Raw genomic sequence first — 22,581 nt, forward strand, 5'->3', positions numbered from 1 at the left:
GAAAACAGCCAGAGATAGGGACAAGCAGCAGTTCCTAAAAAAACCTGAGCAAGTTATTTTAACCTTTTGTTGCTCTTCATCCGTGGAAGAGTCATCAGATGGCTGAGGAGAGTTTCCAGGGCTGCTCCTTCGAGCATCTGCACCCCCATCTGCAGCAGGTGGCACTTCCAGCACGGGCACCCTGGAGACCCCATTCCTCCCAGTGCCCTGCTCCTCTGGCCTGGAATGGGAGCAGGTTCGGGAGCGGAATTTCTCCAAAGCGCTGAAGAAATCAATCCTGTCTGTGCTGAGGTCTGTCACTTCGGGCTGAGGGTTCTGTTGGGGACCTAGGGAATTCTGGTTTGGGGATTGGGGGAAGTCTTTTAAACATGAAGTGAATTCTTCCATGGGAACCAAGTGCACGTTCATATCAGGCTTAAGGGCATCTTTTTCCAGATCATCCACTGTCAGATCAGGAAACTCTGTTATTTCCAAAGGGTGCTGGAGCTGCATTAAGGCCTCAGAAGCACGGCAGTTGTCAGAAGGGACAGAGTCTACACAGCACCCTGCTGTACAGCCATTGATATTGTTCAGGTTCAGCTTGTCCTCCATCTGCTCAGTGTGGAAGTTTCTGCAAGTAAACTCTAAGTGGATCCTTCTCTCCTTCACACACACGTCCTCAATCATGTTTGTGTCCTCTGGGAGCTGCTGCTCCCTCTCCAGCTCAGCTGAGTAAATGGGAGACATGGGCTGCTGGTTGTCATTGGTCTTGGCCTCTGAGATCTGGTCAGCTGAGGTGGTGATCTCCTTTTTGTTCAGCTCCAGCCCAGCCTTGCAGATGGGCTCGTGGTGATCCGAGAGGTCGCTGTCCGAGTGTGAGCGCCACAGTTTGTTGTGCCGCTGTTTGCTGCAGGCAAGGAGAGCAAAAGAAAACAGTGAGTAACTTTTACATACCACAGCCAGATCCACCTGGTTGTAAGAGGACACAACCTACAACAGAAACCGTGCCAAATGCTGGAGTCACTGACCACAGCTGCGGCTTCACCTGAACAGTTCAGGGCCAGACCTGCTGCTGGAGAAGCTGACCCAGCAATGAGCCACTTTCCAGGAGCTAAATTCCATGGCACCATTCTGCTCCACACAGCCCTCCCTATTCCTCAGTAGTACTGAATCCATCCACTCAAATGCAATGTTTAATTGACTACAGAACTTGGTCCTCTTTTCTCAGCCAGCACTTTGATATTTGTTAGCAGGTGAGAGGTGACCAGAAGAGAGAGAACCTCTTGTGTTGGACACAAGCAGGTGGTGGACACTGAATAAAGTCCCATTTCCATAAAGTCCAATTTCTATAAAGTCCCATTTCCCTCATGGTTCCTTCTCTGAATAGTTTCAGTAATCAATAACTGGCTCTTGTAACCAAGGGAAAGGGTGGGATGAGTAGAGGCGGGTGTGTGCAAAAACACACAAGACATCCTCAACAGTAAACACACAGCCCAAATTACCACCCACCTTCCACAGGAAGGAAGCTCAGAACTCCTCCAGCTCCTGGAAAGCCCCTTTAGGAAAGTCTGAACCATCAAAAGGCCAAATAACTGCCAGTGGCATTGCATCACCTTCCTCAACTCCACCTGCCAAAATCCCCAACCCATGCACCTGGGCTTACAGAGAGCACTGCAGGCAACTTCTTGCCATGAAATGCCAGAGCTGGCCCAGGCTGCCAGGGTTTGCTGAGTGGCCATGGCCACAGGGATGTGTTTCCACCCATTGCCCCTAGGAGGAACACAGAAACCACAGAAACCTCCTTGGAGCTGCAGATCTTGCAAAAACCCTCCAGTCCCTTGCTAGCAGGAGCAGGCGCTCCCAGACACATCCAATGGCCACGGTAAGTTAATTAACAGATGGTACTGAGCTAATTACCACGTGCCAGTTCAGTTGTGGGTGCCCAACAGCTAAGGAAAATAACCCATTGCAGATTTGGCTTTCCAACCCTATAATCAGTGACAACCTCCCCGTGTGACACAGGGCAGAATCAGGTCCTGACACAGGAGAGGAGGGTCAAGATCAGGGGCCAAAGGCACGTCCTGGGGTGCACATGCTCCATCTCCAGTGGGTTTGGGAGCAGTTTGACACTGGCAGCAGAAACAGGCTTGTCCCTGAGGCAGGTTCTTGCTTGGGATCTGTATGGAATGTCATCTGACATCTCTGCTCATACAGCCTGGGGAGCTGCTGGTGTTTTCTGAGGGCACTTCAGTGCTCAGATCCAGCTCTTTGCTGCACATTTGATTTTTGAAAGTCAGAATTACCCTCCAGGGTGAGCAACTGGCACAGATCTGAGGACCACACCAGATGTCAAGCACCAGTGGCAGAGGTGTGCTGTGCTATCTCCCATTCTGACACATTCCCAGTCTGACAACCTGCATGAGGTGCAGGTCAGAGAACAGGAGCCCACAGCTGCCTCTTGACCTTCCTGGGAAACATTCCCAGTGCTTGTACCCACACCAGCTTTGGACCAGGAGGCCCCCACACCTCCCACCAGCTCTCCAGGCTTGGGTATAAAACTGCTGTTGGTTCACAAGCTGCACCAGGCACAGGAGATCCCAAACACTGGTTTCCTGTAACTTATCTATAACTAATACCAGAAACAGGCCTGGCTCAGCCTTGCTGTGTTTATCAACAGAGGGAGGGGACAGTTTAACTAACCCCAGGAAGTATGACAGTCCCAAAGAGCAATACACACTTGTTGTTGTGACTAAAAGCAGGCAGGGGGTTTTTATTTTACAGCTGGAAAACATATCCCAGTTGCTATAACCCCAGCACAAAACCGTAACTGGATAGTGTGAGCACATGGCTGCCCTCACATACCTTCCCCCTGAAACTGGAGCAGTCACATGAGTGTCAATCTGTTGGGTTTTTTTGGTTTTTGTTTTTTTTTTTTTACCTGTCCTGGAATACTGCAGCAATAAACAATGCAGCCAGAGGGCAAAGAAAGAGGAAAAAATGCAGCTTTGAGATAAAGAGGGACAGTCTCTGCAGCATGGAGTGGCCATTCCTTGCTTCAGTGAAGCTTCATTTATTGCAGGCTTTTTCATGCTACACAGATGTAACACACTGCTCTTGCATTTTTTAAAGCCTCACAAGCAATCCTGTTTGTGCCATTGTACAGGGACTTGCAGAGCAGGGCAGGGCTTCAGTGGAAGGGAGGCCACATGCTATAAATGGTGGCAGCAGGAAAGATATACCTCCAAAAAATAAATTACTAAAAGACAGGGAAAAATAATCCTTAACCAAAATGTTTGTACAGGGTGGCTTTGCAGGCATGTCACCAGCTACCAGACTGGCAGATTACCCAAACCAACTGCTGGGCTCAGGGCTGGAAGATGTGAGATACCAGCTGCTCCCACACCAGAGCTCCTCACAGGTGTTCACCAACCTGTTGGTGCATTTTTCACACCTAAAAAACTTCTTTTTCTCAATCCAATCTACACCAATGAGATCTAATTCCTCAGTCTGCTCAATGCACACTCAATGCACTGGTCAGGTCACCTCTGGCCCAGAGTTAAGCACTGACCTTTACCAAGTGGTGCCAGCAGCATGTTTGGTGTCACATGAGGCACCCAAGGCAGGTGTGGTGTCTGTCTCCAGGGGTTTCAGTCCAGCAGGGCACTATTTTTTAAAATTGTCTATTCCACGTGATCTGTCCTGAGACTTGATACTACTTGGCTGCTTTTTAGAAAGAAAGGGGTCAGTATGGCAGGCAGGGTTTGGGGAGCAGGGGAGAGGAAGGATGGGAAGAATTGGTGGATGAAGTTCCTGTGGGTGCACCTGGTCAGGGAATAAGTTGAGAGGAGCCCTGAGGTTGTTTACTTGTGCAGAGAGGGAAAGAGGAAGCACACTCCAGTGACAGGGGAGCTCAGACCAAGGGCTTGGTGTAAAAATTGGGAATCCAGGCCTGGCCCAACAACAAACACAGTCAGGCTGATGGGAATAGGTGGAGAGCAAAGGAGGAAGAAAAAGTTATTACAATGAAAGGGAATGGAGGTCATTGCAAGTGGATAGAATAGACATGAAGGGACAGAGGTAAGAAGTGTGCCCTAAAGACAGTACATGAGTGACAGAGCTGTTGTAAATAACAGTATATAAAACAATGGCTAGACTCATCCTTAAAGCTATTTTCCAACCTAAATGATTTTACAAAAAGCAGGCATCTCCCAATTGCACCAAAAAGCTTTGAAATTTACTATTTACTTTGGTCCAAACCAGCTAAGATCACCTCCTGTGGCAGGAGGCTCAGATTGGGTAACTCTGCAGATCTGCTTCCAGGCAAAGCACACCAGGATCCCAAACTAAATACCATAACCTGGCAAAACAGAGTATCACTACCTCCTTCCTGCTGATCACGTGAAGACATTGCTTAACACAGCCTAGAAACATGCAATATTTATGTCTTTTTGCTAGTCAGGTGATTGGCTTGGGATTACAACACACTTGCCCATACCCAGGCCCAGCTCCAGACCAGCCTCAGGACTCCAGGCAGGAATAAACACCACTGTTGCAATGGACAGAACATCCTGTCCCCTCCCCTCACACCAACACTTAGCAAAGGGATCTAAATAAAACCAGACCAGCTGCTGAGGAGGGGCATGTTCAACGGGGAACTGTGAGGAGACAAAGCGAGTTCCCTGCCAAGTGATGTTACAAGCAACAGGATCATCATTTATCTCTGCTGGAGCCTGCATAGCTCTGAATGCTGCACTCAGATAACACTTCATGGGATGCTACTTTCCAAAAAGCAAACATCCTAGAAGAAGTCAAACAGCTTCCTGACAGCTCCTGGTTACACCCATTTTCCCAGGCTGTGCTAACCCTGAAAACAGAGCGCTACCTTTGCTATGAACCCGAGCTTGCACAACACAAAAATGGAGTAATATTGAAGTGTTACACCTCAACATGGTTCAATCCCTGCACCCACCTGGCCAGCAGGATGCCCTGGTACTCCTCCAGCTGCCGCATGAAGCTGGGGTTGGGCTTGGTGACCGTGCGCCGCTCCTTCACGTAGTCGTAAGCCCTGTCCAGGTTCCAGCCATATTCCTTCATGGCATAGGCAATCACTGTGGAGGCTGAGCGGCTCACTCCCATCTTGCAGTGCACCAGGCACTTAGAACCATTTTTCCTAAAGTGGGAGAAAGAACAAAGGAGGATCACTAAACAGAAAACATCTGACAAGCTGAAGAAAACAGCAATTTCTTTACCAGAGAATTATCGAACATATTTTCAGCACTGTGGCCACAGCTGGAGTCTGGGATGTGATCTGATAATCCAATTTACAAACTGGAGCAAGACACACAAAGAAACTGAAGAACAAGGTCTTGTTAATATTCCTAAGAGATTTTGTTACAACAGCTCTTCTGAAGCTGTTATTGCACAGTGGAAAAACACAGAGATACAGGAAAACCTCTGAAGACTAGTGTGGCACCCTTGAGCTCAGCCCAAATGGCCCACTGGCATCATGCCACACTCCAAGTGAAAAGAGAACCTGTACCACAAACATGGTGTCACAATTTAGAAACACATCCCAGAAAGATATGAAGCAGTTCAGAGCAGCCTCTAGCACAGAGATGCTCTTCTACTGCAAATCACAAAATGAAAATGCTGTGATGCTAGGTATGGAAGGAGGAAAATCAGTTTAAAAAATCAGCAGGAAAACAAAATGCTTAGTATATATCTTCTAAATGTGTGTGTTGTGTTTTCTGAAGAGACTTACTTTGCCTTGGAGATGAATTTGTAGGTATCATTCCAGTAAGCCAGAAGATCTGTAGCTTCTTCATCATAAACCCTGATATTGTGGTATTCAAAGAGCCCAGGGAAGAAATTATCTATTTCTCGAGTCACATTCAAAATGTACCGTACCCTGCATGGGAAACACAGCCAGTTCAGAGAGATGTCCCACTGCTGCACTGCAGCCTTGCCTTGCTTTGCCAAGGGCATTTGGAAGTGCACTCTTCAACAAAATTCTTGGGAAATCAGGAATTAATGCAAGGAAGCAGCAGCTAGCACAGACAATAGGTTTTGCTGGGCACTTCAGAGCCTGATAACAGAGATCCATGGATAGAAACTTCCTCTGCACAATGTCAGCTCACACTGCCCACCACCTCTGCTCTACATGTCAGCAACAGGAGCTCCTGCAATTGGTGTATGCACACCTTTTCCAAACCCTTTGTGAATCTCTCCTCCTGCTGTACCAAAACCACAGGAAGATGGAAGCCTAAGCCTCCCAGTAACACCAGAGCTAAACAAACACATAAAACAACTATAGAGAGATGTAACAGACAATGAGCCACTGGGGAGGATTTATTTCTTATCCCTAAATTTTCTGGAAAGGAAACTGCTAGAGAAAGCATGTGGTATTTATGTACACAGCACTCAGTATTTTTAGCCCTGAGGGTTGCTCGTAAGATGCTTATGAAATGCACTCATGCTGGGATATCAGGCAGAACAAGGGAACTGCAAGAAGGTGACATCCCCTTTCCCAAGCAGGTATGAGATCACTGGCAATCAAGTAGGACCTGTTGGACTCAAGGAAACCAGAGCAGACCCTGAGCTCACCAAGAAGAGTCAATTTTGCTAGGCTGAATTTCTGAGGTACTGAATTACACTATCAGTTCACCAGCACAATTAGTTTTTTCCACTGGTTTGTCACAAATAAGCAAACTCATGAATAATTTTTTAATTGCACAATCTTGGTGCTTATAACCACCTGGTCTAGAGAAAGGACAATCTAAACTTGAAAAGTAGAAAGGGCAGGAAACAGAGGAACCCATTGGTGGGGTTCCTACAGGACTTTACTTCCTACTGGGCCCCACTCAGAGGAACAAATGCTCTTCTCCACATTTTCCTTCCTGCACAGCCTGGAGGTCCTAAGTGCCTCTGTAATCAGTCCAGAACTATGGGCTGGGGCTGAGGGCACAGAGCCAACTATGCAGCATCCAGTTCAGTAATTGCAGCTTTTTACTACTTATAGCTATGAGCTTGCTGCCTTCCTTTGTTTGCCTTGGGGACATCAGTCAAGGTCAGGGTAAGATCCTTTCACATTAAGGTGCCTGTTTGTGGGACAAGGAGTTTGGAGGAAGCAAGAGCTCGTTTGCATCTGCAATCCCTTAAATAAGACTCAGGTTATACAGCAGGTATGGAATAGTTTGTTGCATAGAAAAGTGTGGCCAGGCTCTTGCTTTTAAGCTGATGGCCTGAAGCTACTCACCCTCTGTTCTGCAAATCTTCCAAATTGGAGGCATTCCATTCTGAGCCCTGCAGGGAAAACATGCAAAGGGACACATCAGGCAGAAGGAAGGCATGGCCAGGCAGCTGGTGGAAGGGGGGACAGTGAACCAGAGCTGACCAGCCAAGGGTTGGAGAGCTGGGGCTCTTTTGAGCACAGGGATCCACAAGTGGTAACCAGGGCTGATGCTCAGCACCTTCTCTCACCCCATTAACCAGATCCCTTCTGAAACAAGAAGCAGCTCTGCCAACAAGAGCCCAGCACTGTGTTGGCACTTCCTGCAAACTGCTGACAAATCAACCTCAGCAAGACAGGACCACCCCACCCTTTCCCTGGAGGCTGCTGCCAGTTCTGCCCCACAGAGGAGAAGCTGCCTGCATTTAAGAGCCATCCAGGTGCTGTTTATACACAAAACACCCATCTCGAACATCAAAGGCAGCAACACCTAAGCTCACTTGGGTTACACCTCTTCTCCCCACGTTCAAAGCCTGTGTGAGCAGAGAAATGAAGATATTTTACTAACCCTGGCTAGGTAACCCTCTCCTCTGCAGCACACACAGCTGCTTGCTTCCTGCTCAAACACAAACCTGACTGAGGACAAAACCACTCAAAGGCTTCCTTCAAAATTTAAGGTGCGCAAGCTCTCTGTTTCCCTGCCCTAAAATGGCTCCCAAGTGGAAAGATGATCCAGATGAAGATGATTGATTGAATTCACCAAGGCCCAGACTCAGTTTAATGCTGTCTCTTCCAGTCAAGGAAGAACAATTTAATTCAGGTCTGGGAACCATCAGTTTCCACAGGTAGGGAGAGCAATGCTGCAGGGGTGAAAGCCTTTTCTCCTGTCCTTTGATCCACAAGTACCAACATCATCAGTTCTCTTATTTCCTGCTTAGTTCTTTTAGCACTCCTTAAATGGGATCCCACAGGGCTCTTGCCTCCACCTGGAAGGAAACAGCTCCTTGCCTTTCTGAGCCCTCACAACACAACCCTGCCTTGCAGCACATGCTCCTGGGTGAAGCTGGTGCTCCTCACCACAGCAGCTGCTCTGCAAACACTTTTATTCCACACATTAACCACAGCTCTTCTTGGTGCTGCCTGCAAGCCTTGTTTGAAAAGTTTTCTCCCCATTAAATGCACTCAGAGCCAAGACTCCAAGCCCTGCAGTGCATCCAGCTGCCTGTAACAGCTTTTGGCCAGCACCATAAGCCTGTAACAGGTCCCTCTCTCTCCTTATAACACATAGTCTGCAAAAAAAATCCATTACATCTTAGGTGCTTACAAGTTTCCTGGCTCTACCCCAACATGATATCCCGGGAGTGCTCACATTAACAGAGACCATCCCTTCTGAGCTGGAGACTGGGAGAGGCCCTCTCCACTTGGAAAGACCAGCTGGTCCAAGAGGAATGGCTTTGTTTAAAGTTGAGCCAAGCTCACAGGCTAGACAGCCCAACCAAACCTGTGTCCATGGCTCCAGGGCTGGGAAATCCAGCGGAGCGCTGACTCACCAGAAGGAGCTGCAGTAATTAAGACAGGCCCCAGCAGCAACTAAGCAAGCAAAACATTAAACAGCAAAATGTTTATGTTTCCTTAAGTGACTTATCTCCAGATTCTTCGTTACTTTACTCTGTTCTTCCTGGATCACACAAACTCAGAGCTTTCCATGTTAAAAGAGTGTCACTCCCCAGCTCCCCTCCCTTTTTGCTATGTTATGTCTTCCCCAAACACAAGAACTTGGCATGTGGGTACCCTGGGCAGTTAAAGCCACAAAACTTGTTTTAGATCAATGGAAACAGCTCTGAGAAACTGTTAGAATTAAGACCTTGTCCCTTCCATCCACTAGGTACAGGGTCTATGGCTTGGTGCCACGTGGCAAAGTTTAGTACAGCCAAAAAGCCAAGCTGCTCTTGTTCATCACTGTCTTGTTTAAGAGTAATTGATCCCAGGATCAACCAACATTTCCTTCAGAATTCCTTTTACTTCCTCCAGAAGCTCCTGTGCCAACCAACCCATAGTGAAAAGTGTTTGGAGTGTTTACTTTTGTGTTCACTGTTAGACTCACCAAAAAGACATGGTCGAATATCTGTGTGGGGCTGTCCATCTGCCCAAGGATCACTATCATTTCATTGTCAATGAATTCCTTGAACTCCCGCAGGTTGCACACCATCTGCATCTCCAGCTCCGTGCGGATCTGCATGGGTACGAGGGACACAAGGAGTCATGTGAATCTTTTATTCTGGCCTTTCTTCATGGCATGAAGCACAGAGCTCTTTAGTTTGCACCAAAGCATTTCCAGTGCTGCACCCTCACCACTCACCTCTTTTGAGGTGATGTTCTCCAAATCTTTCTGCATCATGATCTCCCTTAATTTGGTCTTAATCAGCCGTTCCGTGCGTTCCCGCTCAGTTGGGCTGTCAGAAGAAAGCAACAGAGTCACTGGGAGGGAAAACAAACTGCATTCATGACACTTTTAAAATAGGTATAGACTGCATACTCTGTAGAGTCTCAGACTCTCACACTACTTCCCTCCAGGCATGTCCTCTGGAGGGAATTCAGGTGACAGTAAAGCCCAGTTTAGATTCACAGTTGTATATGAAAGCCATCAACTGAATGCTCCTAATCCATTGTAGTCATCCAGAGTACCCCTGGTATTTGGTAAAATTTAAATTGGGAAGGCTGCATTATACCCTCTGGAGCAATATCTAAGCCTCTCCCTACCTTTCTTGGAAAGGTAACAGCTCCAAAACTCCTTACATGGAGAGCTGAGGGCAGCTAAGCCTCTGCATTCCTCCCGCCTCTGCTGCCAGGGGCCTTATCACCAGCTGCAAAAATAGCCTGAGTAACACCAGGGGAAGCTGCAGCAGAGCAGCAGCACGGAGCTGGCTCACCCAGCATCTCTAGAGGGGACCCAGCAGTGCCATGTCCCACCACCTTTCCCTTTCTCTGGAAGGCTGCCAGGATGGGGAGGGCATGGACGGTACAAGTGGCTCACAAACAAAAATCATGCAAGTTCCTGGTTCTTTTAATCTCATGCATTATTTCAGGATTCCATTAAGAGAGTGCTGTTTAAGTGACCCAAGGAAATCATTCAATTTCAAGGTGCCACCAGGGAAAGGGTGGGTTAGATAAAAATTATATATGAAAAGCTACAAGAAAATATTCATCTGTCAGCCTGCCAAAACTTTTCAGCCACCCGCCTTGTACATTAAAAAACAATCAAGTGTGAAGACTTGTTCACAGCTGAACAACTGCTCAGCATCATTATTCACTCACTAGACTCCAGCAACAGGAAATATCTGGGAGCATAAATCAACCAAAGGCACTATTATTCTGGGAAAGCAGCTGGGGCCAGTGAAGTAATTATAAAATGGGCAAGTGAAAACCCTCACACTTGGCACCACATCTGGTCACATACTAACTTTCAGGTTATATGGTATCAGTACCACCAGCAGTTACTAATGACAGGGGTGGTAAACCTTGAATGCTGATACAGCCTATAAATTTTGCCTTTCCAAATTGTCTACCCATTTACCTGAAGTCCATACATAAACACTTCACTTTACAGCAAAATTAACTGAGTAAGGATAAAAAGACCATGTTAGCCTAAACATGTGCTCAGACACGTGCCAGTGTAAGAGCAAAGTCCAGGGAAACCTGTTCCTTCCAGGCCTGGAACAAGAGGACAAAACCAGCAGAGACAAGGCTGAGGTACACCACACCTCTCTCACCAGTAACACGCACTTACCTTGCAGAAGCAAAGGTCTGCAAGCAAAGCCCAAGGTAAACAACTAAACTGAAAACAGAGGAGATGCAAGAGAAGCCCAGGAGGGCTAAACTTCCAGTGCTGGTGTTTACCTAACCATGAGTCCACTTCTTACATGGAACAGGAAGCCTTTCCTAATTAATACCTAATTAAGAGCAATCTCTTGTGGAAACTCTCTCCTTGTTTGGGGATAGCTCAGCAGAGCCAGCCCAACTTACACATCTGTGAAGAGGGCGGGCGAGTCGGGCCGGTGGGACTGCACGTCCTGCATGGCATTCCACTCGTTGACTGATGACTGGTCAGAGTTGATGTGGCTCTCATAGTAACTGACCCACGTGAGGAAGAGGCTCCCTGGATAGTAGTTGTTGCTCCTTGCCACTTCACAAGCCTTATGCAAACTCTGCAGAGCAGACCTAGCAAGGGAACAACATTTGTCAGTTTATCATTTCTTCCTCAGGCTGGTATCAAGCACTAAGCAGCAGTCAAATCCAGGATGCTGCTCATGTCCCATCAGTTGGTACAAACCCCTGGCATTGTGCACCAGGCTGTCCTGCAAAGCTGTGGATTCCCACACGCTGCCAGAGCTTGCATGTCTTAACTGGAGCATGCCAAAACAAGGCTGGATAGCAGTGAAGGTGCCCACAATTCAGACCCGTGTCTCTGGTTCCAAAATCTGCTCCAAATACCCAAGCCCTAAATAAGATGCACAGAGTTTGTGTCCAAGACAGGGTGCTGACAGCTCCTACTGTGCCATCAGCTGTCCCATGTGAGGGCAGGGATACCCAGGAGTCAGACATGCACAACCAAGGGCTCAGGACTGCACTGAGATGTTGAGGTGTCTGCCCTCTCTCACTGCACGAGGGATGGCAGAAGTTGCTTCAGCTGCTGCTGGGAAACAAATCCCCCTCTCCTATTTTTAGCTTATTTTAAATCTTTGACTGGGATCAGAAGGATCCAGGTCAAAATCACTGGGGTGACAGCAGCATCGCTGACAGGCGATGTATTTTTGCAATGCAAAGAAGCTCGAGCCAGAAATACTTTCATGATCACTACATGAACCACCCTAAAAGGAAAGAAAAATGCAAGCAGCTTCTCTTTCCTCTATCACAATGAACATATCTCAAAATATTTCAAACATATACTCAAAGCAATGTGACTCTGGGCTCAGAGCAGCAGCCCTTTGCAAGGAAAATTACCCTATTCCTTCCTGCCCTCAGCTGAAACAAAGCTGCTCTACACCAGCACTTACATCTCTTCTTTCCTTTGGTACCAAACTTCCTTCCCTGTCTCTGAAGGAAACTTCTGGCTGCTCAAGCAGGTGTCAAGATCACAGTAACCTATAGCAGCATCTGGTTTTTAAGAGCTTAAGCAGCTAAAACACCTGGAAAAAGGATCACTGGGACAGCTTGTAGTAAGTACTTACCACATTGCCTGTACAGACACGGGCTTGAATATGTGCACCCTGTTATCTGTTGACACGCTGAAGCCTCTGGTGAGAAGAAAAAAGGCAAAGTAAAAATGTCTCCCAAAAGTCACTTTTTAGTTAATAACTGATAGTCTTAGCACATTAGAACAGCAAAGGTCTAGCCCTAAGCATACACTGCTGAGTTCAGCTAGCAAACAGATGAAAATAGCACACTAAAAGCTCTAAGATAACTTCTTTAAGCAGCTGCTGTTTGGGAACGAAACTAAGACAGTGGGACAGTGCTGGGCTGTGCTGTTTACCTTGGCAACACAAATTCAGTGCCACAGCTGGGAGCAACAGAGTCCAGCTAAAGAGATCCTGGGGCAGCTACCAAGGAAAGAAAAGTCATTCCATGCACTGCACTGGACAGCCTGAGTAACTGGCACAAACAGGAGTCTGCAAGTCAGGTGTCTATTTGGCAGAAAAACATCATTTTTGCTTTATGTTGGGCTGAGTGCTGCCTGCTGCAAGCATGATGGAGGAACACATAATAGGATCCCTTTAAGGAGCTTTCACTACACACCCACTCTCCAGTAAAAGCTCCTTTACTCCAGCTTAAACACACACATAAGCCACTGTCTCAGTGCGTGTTTATTCACAGATAAGTCAATTACTGCTGTTCCCTGCCACAACCACTGTGATTGAGGGCCTTTGAGCCTGCTAACCTGATACAGGTCAACAGAGGAGGGCTGCTGGGCCTGTGAGGGCTCTGCAAGCACTGCAATCCTTCCCCATGCACCTTGTTCTAAGTTGTATTAACACAGAACACACAAAAGGCACTCACCCATCCCCATCCAGGTGGATCAAGGTGTCACTCCAGAGAGGCAGCACCAAGCCCATCGTACAAGTGCTACTGCAGTGAGAAAGAGAAAGTCAGTCTATCTACTACAGCACCATGTTATTATTCTAATTTCATGGCAATAGTTGCATATTTTTGTATTCATTAGGAAAAAGAAAAATCCCATTGTTGCTTCAGAGACAAACAGCACCAGTGTTGTTCTACAGGGGCCTGGCAAGGATCACTAACCAGATTCAGGGCACAGCACTGTCCTTTCAAGCAAGCTTGAAGGGTTAACACACCCAAGAGAAGAGCAAACAGGATCCAAAAACACTGAACTTTGTGCAGAAGGTCAGAGGGGGCTCACAGTCTTTGGTCAGCTCAAGGCTTTCTTTACAGATTAATCCCTCTCAGGCTCAAGAGGTTTGGTTCTAGCTCTGATTTTGCAATCCACAGCTTTATTTTCTTGTTTGTCCCCCAGGCACAGCTGCTGGGGACTGGGAGCAGGGCAGTGCAATAGCAGGATGACTGGCAGCATGGCAAGTTGGCAATCTCAGCCCATCACCTGTGGCTGACTCCTGACCCTTCTTTGCCCTCAAGAATGAGCACAACAGCCATGCCATACAATCCCTGGCAATCCCATTCCTCCCTCAGCTGCTTTGCTCTCTTTGCCCTCACAGTCCCCCAAGATTTCTGTAAGGCTGAGCAAAAAGCCAAGCTAAAAGCAGAAATCAAGTGATGGGAAAAAGGCAGGGGCGGGGGAACCCAACACAACCTCCTCTGTGTTGTTAAATGAAAAGAGCTGAATCTCATAAAGCTGCAAATCTGCTCCATAATCAAAGCAGCATCTTGAAGAACTGATTTCAACTGCCTCCTGCTCTTTTGCTCCCAGATTTCCAGCAGTTCCAGCACACCTGTCAGTCTCCAGCCTCAGAGAAGAGTGGGAACAGGGAGAGACCAGGCTTTGGAGGGTCAGACAGGGAGCCCTGGAAATGCACATGCCTGGTGCCCAGCACCGGGAGACAGCATGCAGCTATTTCTGTTGACAACATGAGATGAGCTCATGGAAAGATGTGTTTTTAAAAGGCTTCCCAAGGTGGCTGGGGTATTTTTAGTGATACTGTTCAGTGAGCGCTTATCAGAGACCATAGCAACAAGTCTACATGGAGTTATAAATACCGAGTGGGCTCGGGGAGGGCAGATCACAGTGACCATCCAGAAGCCCAGGAACTCCAGCAGAAAGCTAAAACGACCCTGCTGTGTTATTAGAGACTGAATACCAGTGAGCTCTCAGTTATCAAAGGTGACTGCGCTGGTACATCACAGCCAACAGTGAATTCCAAGCTCACAGCAACCTGTGCAAGGACAAATTATTCTTGCCCCCAGGCAAGAGCATCTTTAAATCACAGCTCTGCACACATGTGCAGAGACAGGAGCCAGGGGCAGCATCAAGCTGGTCCCCCATTTTAGCAGGCATCACCCAAGCTCAGCATCCAAACCAAGCATGGTGGCTGCTGTGACTAGCAGGCAATATTTGGAAGGCAACTTCTTAGCCAAATAGTTAAAAAATAGTTTCTAGTGATCCTACTAACTACCTGGAAGTCATTTATTCCAACTAGTGTCAATAGCAAGACTCATTCCTGTAGCAGCTGTGCTGGAAGTAAGCACGAGTATGAAGCCTTCCAAAATTGAATATCCAGCTGATTGTCTTCCAATAAAGGCCAATATTTACTTAAAACTCTTTAAAGAGTCATGTGCCTCCATGCCCTCTTCAAAGTGCCCACTGTTCCCTTCTAAATGTGAAGTTTCTGCCCTTGAAGCTGCTGCATTGCTGTCACCTGGCATACAGCCCCTCCAGCAGCAAAAGCTGCTTCCCAGCCACATTCTGCAGCCTTGTGGAAAGGTCAGCAGGAATTTAAATGAATGAAGCAGAAGCACTGAACCCTGATGATACACTGCTGCCTGGGGACAGCACATGGTGTGCAAGATCTGCCATCACCAACCCTGACTCTGCCATCAGGCCTTTGTGCCATGACCTTGGCAAGGGACTGCCTGACAGTCCCTCTCGTATTTATCACCTGTTCTCCTGAATGCTGAGGTCCAGCTCCTCTAATTGCAGCTTTTTCTTTCTTTGCATGAAGACTGTCCCTGTCCCTGGTGTGCAGATGCAGGGCTTGGGGACCTTACCATTCAGAGGCACTGAACATCCTCACAGAAGCCTGATGCTTGGAGGAATGAGGGAAATGCTGACCTGCACTGTTGCCTTCACATTTACCACCTCCGCTCAAGAAATAAAAAAAGGCAATTCTGAATCTCAAGAAAAATGTTAGGCTAGAAAAGCTGAAGCAGCCTGTCCCCAGAAAACACAGGACACCAGACAGTGATTTCTACAGGTAACTTGTGTGGAGGTGAGCACAAGGACTTCCCCACCTGGGCACTCTGAGTACCTGTCATTGGAAGAGAAATCCATTCCTAGGACGATGCTCTCCTCCGTGTCTTGTCTGCCATTGGTGGACACCACCACCATGTATCTAGTGCGGTTCTGGTAGGTACTTTCCAGTCTTACAGCCTGAAGAAAAGAAGGGGAAGAGATGAGCAGGGCAGTCAGCAAAACACACATTATGACCTTCACAGGGCACTTTTTCATGCTGAGTGAGGCGCAGAAGCAGTGATGCAGCCTGGACTGGTAGGGATGTCCCACACTCCTCATCTGGCTAAAAAGGGCTTTACTCCCACACAGTGCCCTCCTCAACAGCTGGCACCTTCCTGGTGCCCTCTGCACACCTGGCTGCAGGCCCTGCTCTGCCCCACTAAGGCTGACTTTGAACAACCTACAGCCCTCTGACTGGTCCCAGCCCAGTGAGCTTTGTGGGCCATCAGTAGACAGATGGGTGTTGAACCTTCACCTTTAGAAGGCTCTGTCCCAAGAACCAGAGCTTTCCTTTAAACTTCTGTGTGCTACAACAGCTCCAATGAGTCTCCTTCCACCAGTTTCCCAGGCAGCTGGACAGACAACCAGGACCTAAATCATACATGGTTTCCTGCTGGCCCTTTGAATTCTTCTGGCAATCATACTGCCTTACACCTGGCAGGAAAAGATATCCCTATGACTAAGCTGTATCCTTCACTGTTCAGATTGCCCAGGAAAGGTGAAAGTCATTGTGCCTCTTTGCTCCTGCCACGTTCACTTGTACCCCAGTGCCAAAAGAGCTCTAGGAGGACTGGTGCTCAGCCCAAAATCCCCCAAATCAAATACGACTGAGAGCATTCAGAGAACAGTGGAACTTAAATTGTGAATGTTAGACTAATGCTGAAGCTCCTGGAAGGCTGCACTGAGGTGAGCTGCTCCTCCAGAAGCCACAAGGAAGTGAGAACTGAAGGGACTTCAGGAAGTCTTGCAGACAGACTGCTGGTTCATGAGGAGGCTGGGGAAGGGAGCCCAGCACTGAAAGTTTTGCTTATCAACACTTGCAGCAAGCAGCCTTTACTTGCAACACTTTTTGGACTCCGTTCCGAGCTGTTTGCAGCTATTTTAGTCACAGGATCCCAAGCAGAGAAACTAGGCCATCCCTAGAAAGGAAGTGTCTTAATTCTGCACACTAAACCTTAACTTTGGATGGCCCAATCCAACCCCAAGACTCTGTCTGGCCTCAGTGTTTACCATATTGTTAAACTGCTGCTTGAACTTTGAGCAGGGCCTGCAGAGAGCAAACAGGGGGAGAAGGAGCCTTCCTAGCCCAGCCTTGCACTGTGGACAGATCTCTGTCTGCTGCACCAGGACTTGGGTCCTGAATTTCCTGCAAGCCAGTGGTTGAAGTCTGAAGTGGTGTTTGACATCCTCCACAAACTGAACCCAAATTCCTCAAACTCCCAAGCCAAGACATAGATGCCTCTTGGGGACCCTTATAGGAGGTCATGGCTCAGAGACCTCAGTTAAAACAGTCATTCTTAAAAAGCTAAGAAATAAACTATTGTGTGAGATCTCCCAGGAGCAGGCTGCTTTTCCCAATGTGCTCCTTTAGTTGTTCACAACTTGGCCTTGATGTCAGAGCAGCATCTCCCAGCTTAGAGGAAGCCCCCTCTGATCTCAGAGCTCTCCTGTCCACCACCAGCAGGGAAATCTTGACCCCAACACATGGTGGAGTCTACAACAAAGGTTAAACCAGTGCCTGGCAGCTGAACAGAGCTCACCATCCCAGCAGAGTGCTCTGTGCAGGGAATGCTGAGCGTGGCATTGCAGGGAGCAGCAGCTCTGGTGATGGGGTGGAATAGCAAGTGCAGGCAGGAGACAGTGCTGTCAGAGTCCTCCAGACTTGCCCAGTTGGACCAAAGACCAACAGAAACTACCCAAATGCTGATGCCAGCAGACAGCTGTGCTCTGTACAGCCAGAGACTGTGCCCCACCCCATCTCCTTAGGATAAGTCATGCTAAAACCAGCCTTATTTTCCTTCTTGCTTCTTGAGTCACTGGGATTCCTTTGGAAACACGGAGGATCAAAGTGGTCAGTCCTTCAAGGTGCAAATTCTCCCAAAGATGGTTGTTTCTAGAACTAACCACTTGTGGGAATACAGAAAGGTGCTCTTCAACCTAGAAGAGCAAGTAATCACCAAGGTCTTGGTGGTTAATGTAATTATCTACATTAGGAACCAAACCTCAATAATCAGCACAGACTTGTCTAAAATGGGAGCAGACAGACACAGCTGCCCCATGTCTGGGGCATCCACACAGGAGTTTCTGTTCTGCTTCTCTTCAGGATAGTCCAGCAGCAAGAGGATTAACAAAATCTAACTTACTTTGCTAAACCAATTTGGCTGGCAGTAATGGGAAGTGTTGATGCAAGACCCTTTAGAACAGGGCAAGACAAACAGTGAGCAAAGGTCACATAGCTACACACTGGTAGGGTGGGATTTTCAGAGGTCAGTTAAGAGAAACAGGGCATGGCTCAGTGTGAATCTCTGGATTCAACACTTACACCCTTAGCACAAAGCACTAAGAACCATGATTGGGCAGACAATGTGTTTTGCTAAATTTAATGGGAGTATTAAAACAGCAGAATTGACATTGTAAACCAGCCAACTTCTAAAGCTGCTATTAGAGCCCCAGAGTGCCTATCAAACCACAAATGAAGCTCTAACCTTTCCATGAAGTGCTAGTTCACATGCTCACCTCTCAGAAGGAGCACACAAAGTGCTCTGATGCCTTTTAAATGATGATATTTGAAATCCTTGTTATTGTAGGGAGGATGGCCTGGCTTCAGGGACTGTGATGAGATGAAAAGTTCTTTCTCAACCAGCTCATCTATACAGAGCTTTCTCCTGAGTTTGGGAAGGTTATTTGTAGTCTGGTCAAAACAGGGCCAGCCACATTCTTCTTAAGTTTTAGGCTCACCTGAACACGAGCCAACTTTATCTTCTGCTGCATTCTTGTATCATCAGAAGCATGATGTGATATTTCACCAGCCCTTATGAACAGCACATTCCAAGAAGTTCATACTGACCTTTCACGCTCCACAACAGTAGGTGTTTCATACAAGAACACATTTCTCATGGAGATAAATGATTTAAAGACAAAACAAAAAAGTTGTGTGTCCAACTTCCAAGTTCCCAGCTCTGCTAAGCTACAGGAACATATTCAATCACTTTGCATTCTTAACTCCTTTTCCTCCTTCCTACTGATCTTACCACGGCTCTAATCCTGCTCTCACGGAAGGCTAAAAACCTCTGCCAACAGCTCCAAGAAACAAGAGTTGTTCCAAATTTTAAGTGTAGGTTTTTAGAGGATTAGATTCCTCTGCTGGCCCCTGAGCTGTGAAGCCAGCCCTCCAAATGACAGCAGCCAAGAAAATGAAGGGAATGCATTTCTCTCAGTAGTGTTTATATTTCAAATCTCATTTGTATTTGCTGTTTTATGAGAGAGCCCATTGCAGCCCTGCACACCCTTCGTTCGTCAAGAATCAATTAAATTCAAGTAGACTATCGAACTTAACCTCATGCAAGATTTCAGCATTCCAAATGTAGCTCTGGACAAAAGGGTTTATGTCTCAGCCCACAAAGTCCTTATTCAGCTGTTAAGGCTAATTTGTCCCAAATCACACAATGTAGCCAGTGATACTGCTGAACAATGCCCTGTTCAATAGTTTCCAATGTTCTAACCCTGGCTCAAATTCTGAAAAGCATTGAGAACCCCCATGCCCATCACTTTCACTGAAATTTTAGTGACAGCAAGGTGTGCCTGGCAAAATTTAGGGGAGTATGTCCTTTGGCTTGCTTATGGCAAATTATTTTCCGTGGTCATTTGGGAAGCTAAAGCATTCCATAGTAACCTTGGCTGTTTCCAAGCTATACTCATCCAATCAGCCCATCTCCAGCACAGCTCAGGAGGATTCAGCAAACCAGAGGTGTTGGAATAACACTTGGGATGCTGGCAGTCCTTCTTTGGGCAGAGGTTGCTAAGATGCACCAAGAAAACACAGGAAACAAACTTCAGGCTACTGAGTGCTGAAAGGGGCAGACTCACTGCAGTCATGCCTGGCCTTGTAGAGCACTTCAACGTGTCCCAGGCAAATTCCTCACTGCTCACATTTGGCTTCTGGAGCTCTTCAGGACTGTGCATCAATGCCATGAACAGCAATGCCTCATTTTACATCATTATAGGAGGCAACAGCCCAGGAAAGCAGAAGGCCAAGGTTCAGTACGTGGCTACATGGGGGTCCTGCATGCTCCCACCTGTTCAGCCATGGCCTTTTGGGATGCCACAAGGACAGCAGAGCGAGGAACACAAATCCACTCTCAGAAAGGCAGATGCTCACTCACACTGGTCAGACATAAGGCAGCTACTCTTGATTTAAACAGGACACCAAGATAGTTTACCCGTCCTCTCTGGCAATTGTTACAATACTTTTTGGGAGCACAGATACTCAGTACTTGGTTCAAAGACAACCTTCTAGCCATACAATTTCTCTCACTGAACAACCAAAGCAGGCCCTTCACAACCAGCTCCTTTCCTACCTTTGTGGTTGCAAAGGCTCCCCAAACCTGCTGATGAAACACACACACCACTGCTTCCCTGAGTTACACAGGTGTGTTTGTCAAGTGGTGCTTAACCTTTGCATTGGTTCACAGGAGATAAGCAGAAAGCCAACCTACCAGTCTGATGTTGTCTTCTGGGCGGAGCAGGATGAACATGGCCTGCAGGTGCTGCTGGAGATCCCCTGCGGGCAAGAGGGCAAGGTGAATGCACAAAAATAGTTCAAAATCACATGCAAGTTCCTGGCTGTCCAGCCAGAGCAAATGTCCACCGAGAAACCTGACACGTCACCGAGAGTGTCGTCACTGTCACTCCCACCTACTCAGAGATGGGAGTTTTGTCATCTCTTAGTCAGCTGCTCTTTGCTCTGTGTGCTCACCTGTTCCTGTGTTTCCATGTTCTCTCCTGCTAAATTCTGGGGTTTTTTTGGTTTTTTTTTTTTTTTAACAGAAATAAGCAGTGTTTCATTACTCTTTGTTCCTTTGACAGACAAGTCAACCTAGTTAGAAATGGACCCCATCCTGTGGTTCAACATCTCATTCTACCATGTGCTCCAAACCAGAAATTTGCCATTTCTTTTACACCAGCTTATTACTCAGTGCAGAAATACTACCCAGGGAAAAGTATACTCCCTTGGAATGAGATTTAATTCTGATTTAGAGCAGCACGTGCCCACCTATGGCTGTGTACCAACCCCACCCAAAAGCAGCTAAGAACTGCCACCTGAAAAATCAAACAACTGTATTTTTTTCCTAGAAAACACTTGGAACAGCTTCCCTGGTGAAGCTGAGGAAAAATAAAGGAGAATTAAATTTAGTGCATGACAGTGATTTTAAGTCTTATTAAGAAGAGACAAGTGTCACAAGTTCCTAAAACATCAAGCATTTCAAAGACAAGTGAGATGATTTTCTGTCAGCACTGCTGCACTGGTTTCTCAGCACTACTCCTGGCATGCAGAGAGCCAACAGCATCCCCTGAGTACGAGCCAGCAGCAACAGCTCCTGCAAGGGGCTGGTTTTTCAATCATTACATGGAAAAATTAATCTGCATTCCCACAAAGGAGAGTGCAGGGCTGCCAGGTGGGTGGCACAGATCAGCAAGAAGAGAAGCCTTTACTCTTCCACCTCTCCCACTCCCCCACAGCCAGGAAGCTGAGTTTAGGCAACACTGCAAGGAGCAAATATTCAGCAGGATCAACTACAAGAACCTTTTCTAGGAAGGTTGGTTAATCCCCTTGACCTCCCTGATTCACCAGGGGTGCCAGAATCCATGTTATTTCACAGACTCCCAGAAATAAGGAAAGCTTGGACATGGAGCAGCACCCAGAAATACCAAAAAAGACAATGAGAAGAAAGGAAAGGCTGCCCAGTGAGAGTACCTGGTTTCCAAATGATTTTTATAGCTGGTGGAAGAGCAAGGCTGAAGGGCTGTGCAGCCCCTCTGTGTATGGGACAGAGACAGCCCCGCATGGAGTGGCTTACACAGGACACTGCAATCCCTGCTCTGCTCCTCCTTCCTCCTTGAACTGCATTCCAGCATATGGAGAATGAGTCAAGGCTCTGGGAATGAATTTTTAACTGGGGGTGGGAAAACTGAGGCACTCAGCAGTGCCAGGGAAATCACCAAGTATCACCAGCCACAAGCACCTGAAGCTGCTTCCTGCCCATGGACATTGTTCCCAGCACGGGAGTGGCTGGCACGAGCCTCCCTAAATAGAAATTATTTATGGAGATAGGGCACTCAGGAAGGCCAAGTCATCCATCAGGTGCTTGTTCTGCCAGGACTGCCATGACAGGATCTCCCCACGTCAACATCAGCGCAAAATCCCGACAGCACTGCTCAGTTCCAGCAAGTTCCAGCTAATAATACAGTGGGAATTGCTGAGAACTGTCAGTCAACAAGCAAAGGGCCCCCTGCACCTCCTGCCCACAGCTTGGAAGAGCTCAGCAAGTATTTGACTCATGAAGCTTCCACATGTCTTAGTCTGAAATGAAAGATGCTTCACCTCAGCTTTTTCCCTCTCCAAAATGTAGCAGCTCCCACTTACTTCTGCCAGTAATTCAGAGACTTCTTAAGAGCCAAAGTTTCCACAGTTAAAAAAAAAAAAATCACCTGGACTACTGGATTATCTCAATACTTAAAGAGAAGAAGTTTCTACGACAACCCTTTCTGCAGGGCTCAGCCAAAGAGCTCCATTATCCTTCATCCTCAGAGAGTTTACCACACTCCTCCTCCCTGTCCCCCTGCCAGCCTTGGGATCTCCAGAGCTGGAAAGTAAAGGATTGCTTCCTTGGCCAGC

The 22,581-nt window shown here is 47.3% G+C and overlaps 1 protein-coding gene across 2 annotated transcripts in view; it reads right to left on the reverse strand.

Moving 5' to 3' along the window:
* SSH2 (slingshot protein phosphatase 2) overlaps positions 1-22,581 on the reverse strand; it is a 90,108-nt gene that overhangs the window by 7,197 nt on the left and 60,330 nt on the right. For both annotated transcript variants that reach the window (XM_064729143.1, XM_064729144.1), the window contains 11 exons: positions 20,402-20,466; positions 15,703-15,824; positions 13,262-13,330; positions 12,436-12,501; positions 11,231-11,425; positions 9,567-9,660; positions 9,312-9,440; positions 7,235-7,281; positions 5,741-5,887; positions 4,949-5,149; positions 64-886 (listed from right to left, as the gene is read on the reverse strand). In XM_064729143.1, the coding sequence (XP_064585213.1) occupies positions 64-886; positions 4,949-5,149; positions 5,741-5,887; positions 7,235-7,281; positions 9,312-9,440; positions 9,567-9,660; positions 11,231-11,425; positions 12,436-12,501; positions 13,262-13,330; positions 15,703-15,824; positions 20,402-20,466 (1,958 nt within the window). The remainder of the gene's footprint in view (positions 1-63; positions 887-4,948; positions 5,150-5,740; positions 5,888-7,234; positions 7,282-9,311; positions 9,441-9,566; positions 9,661-11,230; positions 11,426-12,435; positions 12,502-13,261; positions 13,331-15,702; positions 15,825-20,401; positions 20,467-22,581) is intronic.

The sequence above is a fragment of the Zonotrichia leucophrys genome, chromosome 19 (genome assembly GCF_028769735.1).
Source record: "Zonotrichia leucophrys gambelii isolate GWCS_2022_RI chromosome 19, RI_Zleu_2.0, whole genome shotgun sequence".
Classification (NCBI taxonomy): Eukaryota; Metazoa; Chordata; class Aves; order Passeriformes; family Passerellidae; genus Zonotrichia; species Zonotrichia leucophrys.